Source organism: Coccinella septempunctata, chromosome X, assembly GCF_907165205.1.
Source record: "Coccinella septempunctata chromosome X, icCocSept1.1, whole genome shotgun sequence".
Classification (NCBI taxonomy): domain Eukaryota; kingdom Metazoa; phylum Arthropoda; class Insecta; order Coleoptera; family Coccinellidae; genus Coccinella; species Coccinella septempunctata.
Genome location: NC_058198.1, coordinates 7,535,637 through 7,549,943, shown reverse-complemented (window position 1 = coordinate 7,549,943; position 14,307 = coordinate 7,535,637). Strand labels below are relative to the sequence as shown.

The window sequence follows — 14,307 nt, the reverse complement described above, 5'->3', positions numbered from 1 at the left end:
AAATTAACAAAAAGTTGACCCATAATTTGAGAAAAAGTTAGGAAGAATGCTGAAACACCTTCATTACGATATACCCTTAGAAGTTTTCAAGAGGAGGGCCTTGAAATGAAAACTGGACCGTTTTCACTTATACAAAAAAAGATACTTTCGTTTGAAATATTTCAGGTGTGATTTTTTTTAACGCCACATAATAAAAACAGTAAATATTCTGTTTCCTGTGAAAATAACAAGACTTCGTGTCTTTCAACTAACAAGTAAGACAGCAAACAGTATTTCGTATTTCTTGGATGCTGCGGGTGTGTTATATAAAAAATGTGAAAAATTAAAAGATTAGGTTCTCTAAGTTCCAGGAAAGAATCAAATTTTGTTAGATTATCATGATGATAAAAATTGTGTCACTTTTTCCAGCAATAAGTATATTGAAACTCGCAGTATCCAGAAAGAATTTAACTTATATCGTATCTGTTAAATATATGTGTATATGCTGAATAATTTTTATACACACATAAATGTATCGATGTATGGTAACTGTCATTAATTTCAGGTTTGCTAAGCTTGCATGCTAGATGTTTTCATTTTTTTTTTCAAATAATCGGTTTTCAATTTTTCATCAAGAATTTCTTGATACTCAACATTCTCTTTGAATCGGTATTCTCAATCTTTAATTCCCAGAATTGAGCACCGAGAAAATTACAGACTTCCTCCAAATCAGAAAAAGGTCCTTAACTACAGGATGTTTATTCAGGATTATGTATTTCTCACCCTTCCAACAAGGAAATAGTCTTATAGAAGGAATTGTTTTTTGAGAAAATACCGCAGTTCCCAAAGTATACTCAGTGCCTTTTAGGTGCAGGAATTCTAAAATCAGCAAAGATTGATCTGAAGAATTTAGGAGAGGGTAATTTTTTTGTGCTCGAGTCTGGATGTACCAAATTGGTTTTATAAGGATCTAAAATCATGGCCGGTTTTCCTTGTTCTCAAGGGGTAGAATGAGTGTTTGAGATGTTGAGAGTCTCGAAATTCTTCTTGTTGGAGTCAGTATATTCTGAAACTCCGTCACAAAGTGATTTGGTTTGTTGTTAGAATGCGGTGCGACACAACCTGTCTCTCCACAAATGTTTCATGCGTGTGGAGAACGTAAAGGGGGCTGTTTGGACCGTGGACGAGGTGGAGTTCTACAAGAGACGGCCACAAAGATGCTCCTCAGGTCCCCTGTCCCAGCCATCCGTTGGGTACGTGGCCAACGGGCCCACAATTTTAATTTTTTTTTCCATTTGTATATTGTGTATTTTGTAATTTCGACATCTTTTTCTAACCTCTTTTCATATCTTTTTTTATAATATATTAATATATTGTGTGGCTTCTGTGGCGAGAAAGTGGTTGTGTGCCAGTTGAGTAACAGCATGACAGGCCTTTGCTGGCTTTGGCAGCAGAAGACCGGAAGGTATATTATTATCTTAGCACCAGGTGTCAAGACAACAATAAACCTTGACTTTACTTGATTATTATCTTTCTCTTTCTTGGGTTCTGATGGGTGTATAGAATGCGATACGCACCAATCTGTCACTCCACAAGTGTTTTGTGCGTTATGAAGACGACTTTGGGTCATTCTGGATGGTCGACGACGCTGAATTCGTCAAGCGGCGACATCTGTCGCGTGGACGGCCGCGGAAATATGACCCAACCCCGTCACCCACTCCACCCTACTTTGCACAGTAAGCACCATTCTACGCGTGCGTGTTGCCCAGCTCTAATGCTGTGCCGTGCTCTGTGCCGTGTAATATGCTTTGCCAAGCAGATGCTCATTTCACGCTTCTGGTTCTTTCTATTCTTTCTCTTTCATAATTTTTTCCTAACTTAATAACCAAAATGTCTTCGTGAACCAGAATCGTGAAGTGATATAATGGTTGTGTAGCTTTTATAGATGTCCGTTATAGAAATTAGTTACGGTTCATTTGATTCAAGTCTCATGAAGAAGGAATCAATATGGTTGTTGAATTGGACACATGTTACAACCTTTCCGAGAGCCACATCTTCGGCGAAATCAGATTATTACCGGGTGTCACCATACTTGACATCTTTTTCAATGGTCTAGGAGGAAGTACATCTAAAACCCTTGTACAGTGCAAGTCTGTAACTTCAAAAAAATTCAGAAACTCGAGGACATTCGATATTCATTTCAAATTAATTTTCCAAACCTCCAATGACGTTTTTCAAGAAATTAACACTCACTTTGCCCAGAATTTTATGCACTTCTCAATACGATTTTTTGTTGGTAATGGCTATCATCCATTGTTTCTGCTAACCCCTCAACATATCCATATTTTCATGGAGGTTTTTCCCATTAAAACTTATGTGGAAAGAATTATGTCAATTCCATCGATTTTTCTCGAAAAACTTATTCGTCCACTTCAAAAAACTGCCTATTTAGCCTTATTTCCTCCATCTAATTGAAAGGTTCCATTTTTTCAAACTCCACAGAAGGCATTTAGTTAATTTCATTTTTTTTTTCGAGTATTCAAGTCTGTTTTTGGAATCCCTAACTAACCCAGATTTTGGTCTTCTGCTATGTGTCCCAACAATTTCCATCATTGATCTAACACTCAAAATACACCAATAGGAATAGATGTACTATTATAATTTTGATTTTTAGTGCATATTTATTCAGCTTTCCACTGTTAAAGTGAGAAATTTTTCAGAATGCATGCCAATAATTGCCCAATTTCTATCCAGAACATAAAACTACGAGGCTACTAGTACTAAAGCACGTTAGATAGTGAATGGTTGTATTTTCTTTGACCACATCACACAGTATTCATCGAGAACTTGAATCAAATGGAATATGAAATCCTCGTCGTCCAATTTTTTTAAAATTAAATGAATGAACTGAAATCTCTAGAAAAGGAGTAGAGGAGGGTCTATCATTATTTCGGTTTAAAAAGTAGGAAACCATTTCATTTTAATGAATCGGAATCCATACCAGGTTTTCCTGAATAGATTTGCTTTTCGGATAGTTTTACATGGTATTGGTATTCCTTAGAATATATCGTTCATTGAGAGAATAAAATTCAGGAAAAATGAAAAATATTACGAATGAAATCGATTATTTCATACTAATCAGAACTGGAGAATACAGGGTGTCCGGATTTAGCGGTAATATATTCCAGGAAGTGATTCTATAGGGGTCGAAATATGAAAGAACTTAAATTTCCCAAAATTCACACCTGGAATGTTACAGGCCTTTCAATATGTTTTCCAAAAATCTGTATTTTTGCTATCATTTCGTCAGAATGCCAGAGATTAATGAAATTCGGTATTCGGGAGGTGCTGTATCAGCCAACTTGTTGGTTTTTCACCAATTTTTACTGCTGACGAAAATAATTCGAACATTTCCAGTTCAAATATTGTTGATTAAGAGAAAAATGCTGGTATTTGCTATCTGAATTAATTCTTGGAGGTTGAACTTTGGAAAAATGGACGTTAACCCTTGAACAAACTATAAAAATTTCGGAAAAGAGCTGCTACAGATTTTCAACCGAGTAATCGTTGAATATGTACAGGTTTTTCGCTAGTGCAGTAACATTTTCAGCTGTTACCTGTTAGCATTAACCATCCAAAGATTCTATTACATTGTAGTGTTTATCGAGTAATTTAATTCAAGTGTTTCGGCCACGTGTTCTCAAAATTTTGGTACCTGGAAAAATTTCATAGCTAGTCTGAAATGTTATCGAAGATTTTCGTAGTTCACGCATAGTATGCTTCTCGCTTTTGATGCCCGAATGATCCAAATCCAGAAGAATTCCCTAATTCGAAAATAAACAGCCACAAAGGCTCGAGGATGATAATACAAACTCTAATATTCTTCCTGGTATGGACGAAACCGCTTTTAAAGAACGCATGCATAGAATAAAAACGAAAACTAAAACCTACTAAAGTTTCGAACTTCCTTGGATCACTCGAACGGTAGGATAAAGGTAATCCAACAACGTATTATCTTTTTCTCCTATCTACATTTTTTCGATTTCTCTTTCCAACATCTCGATGTTTTTTATATCTTGCATGGTTTTAGATTGATTTTCTCATTTTGCCGAACCCTGTACGGTTTTTTCATCATTTTTTTAATTTTATATATGTAACTCAGTGAGATCAGACAGAAAACCATCCTGGGCTGCAGACAAGGTAAATTCACCGTACAGGGAATAAATTCGTAGAATTCTGCATTTTTCTTCATTTACTCTCGACGAGGGATCAAAAATTCTGGTGCTCAATTCTCTCAGTAGGTACTTCATCTGGATATACCTGTTCACTGTTTTGTGAAGATAGTTAGTTTTATATCAAAAGGATTTTGAAAATACTAACAACAGGAAATAAAATAAGGCTTTTCAAACTAAAAATTGATTCGAACCATTTCATTTTTCATTTTGGTCCTAATTTGAGCTGAAAAATAATTGGAAATTATTGAATACATGTTGTTTTCTCCATGATTTTTGAACAAATTTGGTCACTGGTTTCCATGACGAAGTATCAAGAGAATGAGCAAGCTATCCGAATTGTTGGCCTTCAAATCGATAACTCCTAAACTTCAAAGCTCACTCTATAGCCTCAAAGGTCATCATGCTAGAATGCTGGTATGGTATTTTGATTCTTTTAAGCCTTCTCGTTTTGAAATCTAGATGTTGCATCTGATAACAATATAAAATAATGTTTCAATGATAAAACTTGATGTTAAATACAATGTACTCATATATTTCGTATGTACAGGGGAGTTTCAAAAAGTCCAACATCGAACCACAGTCCAACGTTATACGGTGAACATATATCTTCGAATATTCAGGTCAGTGCGACATTATACAAGAAAACTTTTTTATTTTCATTTTCAGCCGAGATGGTTGAAAGGTGCAATCTCATTTTGATTTCATTAATTCCAATCGTTTATTAATATTTATTGATTGAATATATTCCCATTATTTTCAATGAAACATTCCGCACAGGCTTCGCTGATGGAAGACAACAACTTCTCATTCATGACTGGAGGTCCTTCCATATTAAACAGACCAAGAGACAGATCGGAATCCCCAGCTATAGATTCACATCTGAGGTAAGTTTTTTTTAGCCTTCGAAATGGGATCTACTCTATAAACCAACGTTTTTCTTGCTTCTCTCAGGACTGTAGACTGTGAAGCCTTTAGAGATCATTATTTCTGTTAAATTTCCGGAAAAAAGTCTGACCGGACAAAAATAATAGTACGTTTTTGTCCTCACCATCGTAGGTCTCCATAATCAAAAATTCTCTATTTCCATTTTAAATATTGTTCGAATATTCACACTGGGTGATCGGTTGAGTGTAGATATAAATACAGGGTGAGTCTTTGACTCGTACAAATATTTCAACAATAGATTGTTGAGGTCAAAAGAAACACTTTTTTCCTATACCATTTTTACCGATTCAGCCTTGATGAAAAGATATAGCAATTTAAATTTTCACCCCTGGAGAAACAAAATTACCTTCAGCATACCAAACTGAATCTATGAAACTAAACATCTGTGGATCTTTTAAACAGATTCCCATTCAGCCAAAGTACCCTTAGTTTCAAGAGTTGGGTTATTTGAATTTTTGCTATTTTTATGGTACGTAATGGTCATAATGAGAAAACTGGAAGACGTGGGTGACATCTTGTATTCGAAAACGATTCATCAGATAAATGAAAAACTCTTTTCCGAAATTCATTTTATTCGATAGAACCATTTATGAGATAGAACTGAAAATAATTTTTTTTTTCGGTTTTTCAACAGCCTGTATCTTTTAAACCGAGCCGATTCGGAAAAAATGGTACAGGAAAAAAGTGTTTCTTTCAACCTCAATAATCTACTGTTAAAATATTTTTACTAGTCAAAGACTCACCCTTCATAGGGAGAATTGAACTTGGGTACCAGCAAGTTGTTAGGGCAAAGATCAATAATGTATACGCAATTATTGAAGGTCTCAAATGAACGGGGGGCTACACGTGAAGCAAGAGGCTATGATGAGCCACGAGCATCATACCGTGAGAGAATCAGACCAAATACACCACCTCATCAAGAGGGAAGTTCATTCGGATCACGAAGATGTAAAAAGAGAACAACCTCAAGAAAATATGGCAGAAGATCTGAGTGTTTCAACTGAGCAGAATTTGAACGCTATGGAAGCGTAGTGTGTGAACGAAGAAGTGTTATGAAAGATTTACACATAAAAATGTTGTTATTGAAGTACTCAAAGCAAATTGCAGTCGTTTCATGAATGGAAACAAACATTGACGCTTGATTGAAAATGCGAAATGCAGAAGCTGGTTTGAGAACAACTATATTTTCGAAAAAGGGCGCCAAGAAAACCTACTTTGAGAAGCTATTAAATGTTATTTTTATATTCACATCACATTTTGCATTGACAGAATAATTCTTTATATAACCATTGGCGTACTTTCTAGTCGAAATGAGATGAGAAAAACTTGAGGACTAATGACTCATATAAGTATTAATAATTTGATTGAAATTTGTTCTTCACATCATCAAATGTTAGTTGGAGAGCTAGGAAAACTCTACAAATGTCCCTTTGTTTCTCCATGATCAATTTTCAGCCAAATGTATATAACTATTAGACATATCAATATCAATTATCCAAAAAAATCGCCAAATGATTTGTTTTTCCAATATATTTTATTTTTATTGTCGAAAAGACTGCCAAAATCGCGATTTGTTTTACGTACTTCGATATCTTCAAAGCTTTCTTTCTCTTTTCTGTAGAGTATTAGGGTAGAGGAAATATGTAGAAAATGGACTGAATAGAACGAATGGACATCAAAATTTGTACAGTTGTGTGTGTACATAGACAAGTTACTTTTAATGAAGCGTGTTTAATTACTGTTATTATTATATATTTAAATGATGTGATGATCAGTGTGAAAAATTATTTTGTTAAGTATACAGGGTTATTTGTTATGTGTTGAATTCGGCAGAGCCGAATGTTTTAGATAACATGAAAAGAACATATCGAAGGATGCGAAAAGAGGCTACAAAGCAGAAGAAAACTATGTATCTCGAATAATAACGACAAGACTCCATTTTCGAAATATCAATAGAGGTCGTTTACTTATCTTCAGTGGAAAACGAAATCTAGTTAAATGTTTTGTGGCTTTTTAGCCTCTATTCTTATTATCTTTCGAGAAAATGTTCAGCTGCATCCGGTTGTATTTGGATGCATGTATAATTGTTGAGTACAATAAATTTGTACTCATTTCGTCTTTTAAAATCAATACTGTGCTCATATAGTGATGCATAATAAGCAATATTGTAAATTTTTATCGTTAAGCATTTGACTTACTATATTCGACCTTCAAGCGAGGAAATTTGTTCCATATCATTATATTTACTATATCATATATCAGTGTAAAAATATGATGTACCTAGTTGAAACATTTTTCATATATTTACATTATCTATTACGATTAGATGATTGTTCCATCAACTTTTTGATTTTTGGACTGAATGTTACTTTTGTAGTGAAAATTATTTTTTACTTATGAGGTAATTGCTCAAGGTGTTTCATTAACTTCAAGAGTAACTATCCAGAAACAGATAAAGGGATGGCCCAGACTGCACTTTTAAAAATCCATTTCATTATCATACGTTCAAATACATGCAGAATTATTTAGTCCAACAATCATCTATGTTACTCCGTCTACTTTTCTACCTATGAAACGCATTTACCACACCAGTAGATTCGAAATTGGATGAAAAAACATTTGATGCTCAAATTTTATTATTTTTTGTATCTGAAAAATCGTTCTATGATTTCGTATTTCGCGAATAATAAAAATATATTGGAATGAACATATGGAGGAGGAAACTCTGCGTGAAGGATTTCCTCAGTCGTTCTCAATCTCGTCGGGAATTTGCATGAGACTGGGAAGAAATTATATTGTTAGTCGATTTTTTTTATTGTTTCGAAATTTGGATTAATCGTTTATTTGACAAAATTTGGAGAACAATAATTGCCAAAAATGTGCATTCATGTGATAATAGTTTAGTTTTCAACCTTAATTACTTGTAGAAATTGTTAGATAGGTTGATACTTTAAGAATAGTATTGCATGAAATTCTTTGATACAATTGACGAGAAAAAAATTAATGGAAAAAATTATACGCTCATTCGAATTTCCATATTCTAATCAAAAGTCACATATCAAATTGTTCATGGAAGTTGTGCGCTTTTACTGTTTCACATCAGTGAATTCCTTTTTATATTCAGTTTTCAGCTGGCCATCATTTCTTCATGTAATTCAATGTACGAACTTCTCATGTAATAGTATTTCTCATTTGTTCAATATAATTACAAAGCTCGATTTTTTTTCTTTGCGCTACAGGAAATACGCCAAGGAAATGAAGATGATCTGGAATCAAGACATGGGAGTCGGCAGAGATCAATACCAGGTGTGTCAAAATGAGAAATATGACAGGTAAAAATCAATATTCTTGGTAATATGGGAACAAAAATAAGAAAAATACTCCTCAATAAAACAGTCAACAACCCAAGGGCTGTTCTAGCGGGGCACCATGGGGCTCCCTTTTAGAACTTGAGACAAATATTTTTTTGAATGTAGAAAAATAATTTTCTATTTTCTTCATTGAATCAATTAGTTTCAAAGTGGTTTTATTCCAAACATAAAGCATATATTACAATTATAAAAATCTTAGTCATTCTATATCAACATCTTTCAGCATTTCAAATATAAAGTTATGCCCACACCCCAACATCACTCCTGGAACCGCCACTGCAAAGAGATCGATGAAATTTCGAGATTGATTGCTAAAAGAGTTACAAACTGGCGAATGCGCTGGTTACGGCGTTTCATATTGAATCAATGAAGAACAAATTACTGACGCAGTATGTGATATGATTTGTCTCAACAAGTTTAACAAAGAGTTCAAATACTAAATAGAACTAAAAGCTTTTTTCAATTATTCGATTGGAATACTTCAATTGAGAGGAAATAAGTAAAATATTCAGTGCTCTCGATTTTTATTGAAAATTAAGGATCAGAATAAGATGCTTTTTTCAACAAAATTAAAAAAGCGAAAACTCTAAAAACAATTGCTAAAACGACAAGGTTGATAATCGATAACCAGAATTCGTCCTGTAAGAACAAAGTCGTATTAATTGTACAGATTAAAGAGGTTATCCACTTACGACACTTATAGAGAGGCTTTTCAGCACCTGATAGCCATCATTCAGACATGTCGATGTTGAATTTGTGCTGCAGGGTATATATTCAATTGTAGACCATAAATTTATCATAAAAGCTTCATACGCGTACTTGAACCAAGAAAAGTCTGATACCACTTTTAAGTAAACAGGTATAGAGCTAAAAGAAATTTATTAATAGTGGTGAGTTAGTCACACAACTGTAAAAAAATTTATTTAATTCTTATGTACCCAATGTTAATTTCCGTGCTAGAATTTCTAAATTTGTCCTAACAGGGATACTTTTCTGGAAAAGGTATTGTCACATGAATTCTTACCTTACATTCAAAAATATCCCTCCTAAAATCATTAATGGAACAACTATTATATTCACGTAGGCAGGTGCTGAGTCAACGTTAGGGGCCAAAAACGAAATGATATATCCTGAAATGTGCAGATTACATTTATTTGAGTTCTGCCATATGAAAATAGTGCGTAAAAAATGCCATGATGAACATAATATTCAAATGGAAAATGAGGATGTGTGTTTTCCATGATTTTATTTCAAAATAATAGTCACTCACCTAAGCCTTGTGCAGTCTGACCAAGTAAAACAGAAATCAATAACGCAGTCAAATATTCTCCCATTCCTACGTTCATTATCGATCCAAATGTCGAATAACAAACAGTCGTTAGAATAATATCGCACAGAAAAGACATAGGTAGTTCGCAAATAATTTTCGATATAAAGTAAACGTCGGTTCTGTACAATCCATCACTGTGCTCTTTAAGGAATAAAGTTTTTTCCCAGCAACAAGCCTTGAAAATATAATATCATAAAATTCATTATTCTGTCATGGATCTCGAGTAGGTAAACAATGTCAGTTCCTGATGGAACACCCTATATACTTTCGTACAATACTCATGACATATTTTTAATACAATATAATGAAATGGAATATATGGCAGGTTGAAAAACAATTTTTATGTATTTACTCACACCTATCGCACAAAAAACTTCTTGGAAAGACAGTGTTATCAAGAGGTAAGACAATACACCATCCATGTTCGCTATTCCTGCTTGGTTCAAAATCAGTCCATTATAGATTATGAAAATTAGGAATGATTCCATCTGAAATATCAGTATATTTATTCCAAGAATAGCATATTGACTATATGACTGAAAAAGAATGTGTAATATTTAAAAATTCATTTGTGCTACAATAAAAGAGATGATAAAACTAGTGAAAATTGAAGGGGATCTAGAACCCGAAAAATATTTTCAAAAAACCATATATATGCTCACAAATACAACACGAATTCTGTTCGTTGTAGATTCTGGATTCTTGACAACAGTAAGCCAACTCCTCCAAAATAATCCCCTCATTTGAGTAAACCAACCAGTATTGTAAATTCTCTTCACACTTTTTTCCGCCAACGGTGCTCCTGTGTCCTTCAAAAATCATTTTAATGAGCTGGAAAAACTCTTATCAACAATTCGATGGATGTAGGGACACAAGCCCTTTATTGAGCTCCTTTGAAAAAATTTTGAAAGGCAATATACTGAAATTAGTAGGTCTAGTGAAAACCCCATTTTAAAAAAGCTTTATTGTTTGAACCTGCATTGAAAAACGTTCAACGTCCAAAACTTGAAATTCAAGGTGGAAAACTTGAATTGAAACGTACATCGTTCGTTTGTTCGAAACATTAGCACAAGGAATAGATACTTCTAGAACTGAAGATCTAGAACTTCTTCTCTTCGTGTCAAAAAACGTGATCGTTTGGGGAAACGCTCTTTCAGGGGAGCGTTAAAAAACGCTTTTTCGTATGGCTATTCATGAAATAAACAAATGAAGTGTTTACCATTCCGTTTTCAGCCATATCCTCAATTTTCCTCGCAATCTTCGAAGCTTGAAAAGCATCAGAAATGTTTTTAACAGTCTCCATACATCTCTCCTCTTTTCCTGGTATTACAGAAAGGAGTTGAACATAATAATCGGCTGGATTGAAGTTCGGAGGACATGGAATTTGGAGTCTATAAAAATTATTCGGATTACTGATTAGAAATCATTTCCATAGGGTAGTTTTCTCACTTCGTAAAGAAATCTGTAGCCTCAGATGTTGTTCCCAAGAAAACAATCCTTCCTTCCGCCACCAAACAGATTTTATCGATCAGATGGAAAATCTCGGATGATGGTTGATGGAGGGTTGCAATAACTGTCCTGCCACCCTTAGCTATACGTTTGATAGTATGCACCACGTTCAAAGACATATAAGAATCCAAACCAGTGGTAGGTTCATCGAAAAAGATCAAGAGAGGATTCATCAGGAATTCCGAAGCAAGGGCTAACCTCTTCCTTTCTCCACCAGAAATCCCTTTAATTATGCCAGGTATTCCTATCTGACAGTTCTCGCAATCCTTTAGGGATAACTGTAGTGTGAAATATTTGATTATTGATCTATTTCCAACAGTGCATCGCTTATTCTTGAAAACTAAAAGTTTTCATTCTTTTCTTTACTTCACCTAATAATTTTATCATATGGATCAAGAGGTAAATAAATGCTTTATCTGAAGGGGTTTCTCGGTTTTTCTCAAAGTCCGTCCAATTTTTCTGCTCGACTCGTTATCAGATGAACAAAAATCAATTGAATAAAATCGTGTGTAACATGACTTAATTATTTCGTGTCCACTGGCATATCTTTCATCATTGTAGCATATAAGTCTTCTAAGTCTACCCTCCAGAAGAGGGTAGACTTTCTACCCTCCATAGTTTTGACTAGCTACTAACTTGGTCAATATACGAAGTATAGGTATTTTTAACACCTTTGTGAGAGGAATAATCTTACATCTGGTTAAGTTTTAATATTAGGAATTCAAAAATTCGACGTTCACATTTGATAAATAAGGTTAATACCATTACCTGCAGAAGCACTTCTTCAACTCGTTCTAATTTCTGTGAATAACTGCCTTTCATCCTCATCAAAGCCTGGAAATTCAAAGTTAATCGGCCATATTCCAAGAATTGACTTTTTTTTGAACAGTTTATATTGCTGGCTATTATACACACTGCTCTCCTTAGAACAATTCAATTCACCTTCGATTGTGAGTAGGTACAAATTTTTGAATCGTCAAATGCTGTTATAGGTAAAATATATTCTTACCTGAAATATCAGATGTTCTCTTACAGTCAAACATCCTATAAAAAGCTCTTCTTGTTGCACATAAGCTGAAACAGACGACAAGTCACACTTAGTGACAGGCTTGTTGTTAATTGAAACAGAACCAGAGATTGAGAGCCCTTGTAGGTTTCTGAGTGTCAGACAATTCAAAAGGGTGGTTTTTCCAGCTCCACTGGGTCCCAGGATTACAAGCAGTTCTCCTGGATATGCAACGCCAGTTACTGAAAGTTAACTTTCTCAAATTATTAGCATCCCTTAAAAATTACCCTCAAAAGCTAACAAAAATATAAATATTTATCTATAGAATGGGCTATTATGTTAGGAATTTAATACTAGCATTAATTTATAAAGAATTCGTTGATAGAGCTCACCATCTCTTAACAGAATCTCATTTTTTGTTTCGATATTTGGAGGAGAAAATTTATTAGTTGTTACATTTATATGCCTCCAAGAAAATGTTATGTGGTTCTGAATTTCGTTATTATTTCCAGTCCTTTTATCGTCATACTGAAAATTAAATATGGGAATGTTTTGAACATATGTATATATAGCATATATATGCAATAAAATAAATACGAATTTTTCCCCTCAAACAATTTTTTTAAATATCACGTACGTTCTAAATACATATCAGAAATTCGTGTAATATATTCGGAAAAATGTCTAATTTTTTTCAATTACCGGTTGCCATTCTTGGCGTGCCTATAAAGAAATTTGTAATCCCTCTTCAAAGTAAGTAAGAACATTCTTCTTTTTTTATTACCAAATTTGTTAGAACGTACATATCGTCAAAGATCAGATTATTGGCCAATAACTGCAGATAATTTTTTTTACAATCAGTAAATAAGAGAAAGCATACACGACTCAGATTGAAAAGTCTTTCGAAATGATGTGTATACAGGATCCAGATGCTAAAAAGCTTTGGGCACTATTAGAAATTATAAAATTCGCTTCTCTCCAAAGAAAAATTGATGTTTAACATTGTACTCGTACTCACATTCGTCAAATAAGGTGCCATATTTTATTTTTGCCAGTCGCATATGTTATCCTTTTCATCTCAACATAATATGAAAACGAACTGGACGCTTAGGAGAAAAACAAGTTTCGGAGTGTGAAAAATACTCACATTATCTAATCCGTCAATTAATAGTAACAAAAAACCGTATAGAGGAAGTTCTTTTAGATTTAATTTGATTGTCGAAAATATGGAAAAATTTTCCCCTTGAATAATAATGTGCGGTTGAGAATATCCTGATAATTCGGATACCAAAATAGAAGCACTATTAATAGAGGAACAAATTTCCAGATCTATTCATTGATAATTCAAGAATTCCTCGAAAAATTCGTCAAATCAAATATGAAGATCATCAATATATGTGATTTATTGCGATATGCCTTCCAAAAATATTACTTATTTACTGCCTTTTCCAGGAAGGACTGTAAAAAACCAATGATACGACTCCAAAAGAATAGTTTCACAAAAGACTACAGAATCAGTGCTGATGAACAAATTTCAGAATTAGCTGAATGATTTCTTCTTTTCCTACAGCAAATACGTCGTCATATTGTTCCTGTGAAACTTTCAGTTTATGTTTTATTCAACATAGAAGGGAATATGAAAAAATTCTCCGTCGAAAAGATACCAATGATTCATTGTCAACCACATTTTCAAGTGTGTAACTCAGCAGATTGTTCCTTATCCTCAGAATAAACAGACGCTTCCGCTGTGGTGTTGTGTTTACAGTGTAATAAATAATATTTCTTTCTGTTCAAACAGAAGCACTACTTTCAGTAATTTTGAGGCCTAAAGCATCGTGAGTACACCAATTTTTATTATGAGAGTACCTATACTCATTCATACATATAGTATATTGTTGATGGAGCAAAGGCGTAGGTATATCTAAAATAAAA

The 14,307-nt window shown here is 33.9% G+C and overlaps 2 protein-coding genes across 6 annotated transcripts in view; one reads left to right on the top strand and one right to left on the bottom strand.

The window, feature by feature from the left end:
* LOC123321254 (forkhead box protein P1) overlaps positions 1-8,375 on the top strand; it is a 96,322-nt gene extending 87,947 nt beyond the window's left edge. For 3 of the 4 annotated variants that reach the window (XM_044908689.1, XM_044908688.1, XM_044908692.1), the window contains 4 exons: positions 1,543-1,715; positions 4,762-4,834; positions 4,992-5,098; positions 5,981-8,375. In XM_044908689.1, the coding sequence (XP_044764624.1) occupies positions 1,543-1,715; positions 4,762-4,834; positions 4,992-5,098; positions 5,981-6,191 (564 nt within the window). In that variant the 3' untranslated portion in view covers positions 6,192-8,375. Of the gene's footprint in view, positions 1-1,083; positions 1,233-1,542; positions 1,716-4,761; positions 4,835-4,991; positions 5,099-5,980 lie in introns of all 4 variants that reach the window. The other variant, XM_044908690.1, reaches the window with a different exon arrangement.
* Positions 8,376-9,037: 662 nt separating this feature from the next.
* LOC123322167 (protein white-like) lies at positions 9,038-14,206 on the bottom strand. 2 transcript variants are annotated; one of them, XM_044910032.1, is made up of 13 exons: positions 13,808-14,206; positions 13,394-13,474; positions 12,768-12,903; positions 12,379-12,617; positions 12,138-12,203; positions 11,310-11,647; positions 11,080-11,251; positions 10,523-10,669; positions 10,217-10,348; positions 9,801-10,035; positions 9,555-9,660; positions 9,223-9,397; positions 9,065-9,169 (listed from the first exon to the last, which is right to left on the bottom strand). In XM_044910032.1, the coding sequence occupies exons 2-13, from the start codon at positions 13,412-13,414 to the stop codon at positions 9,065-9,067; spliced, it is 1,872 nt and encodes a 623-aa protein (XP_044765967.1). In that variant the 5' UTR covers positions 13,415-13,474; positions 13,808-14,206. The 2 variants fall into 2 exon arrangements, with proteins under 2 accessions (XP_044765966.1, XP_044765967.1); XM_044910031.1 differs by lacking the exon at positions 13,808-14,206 and having other exon boundaries at positions 9,038-9,169; positions 13,394-13,603.
* Positions 14,207-14,307: the final 101 nt, after the last annotated feature.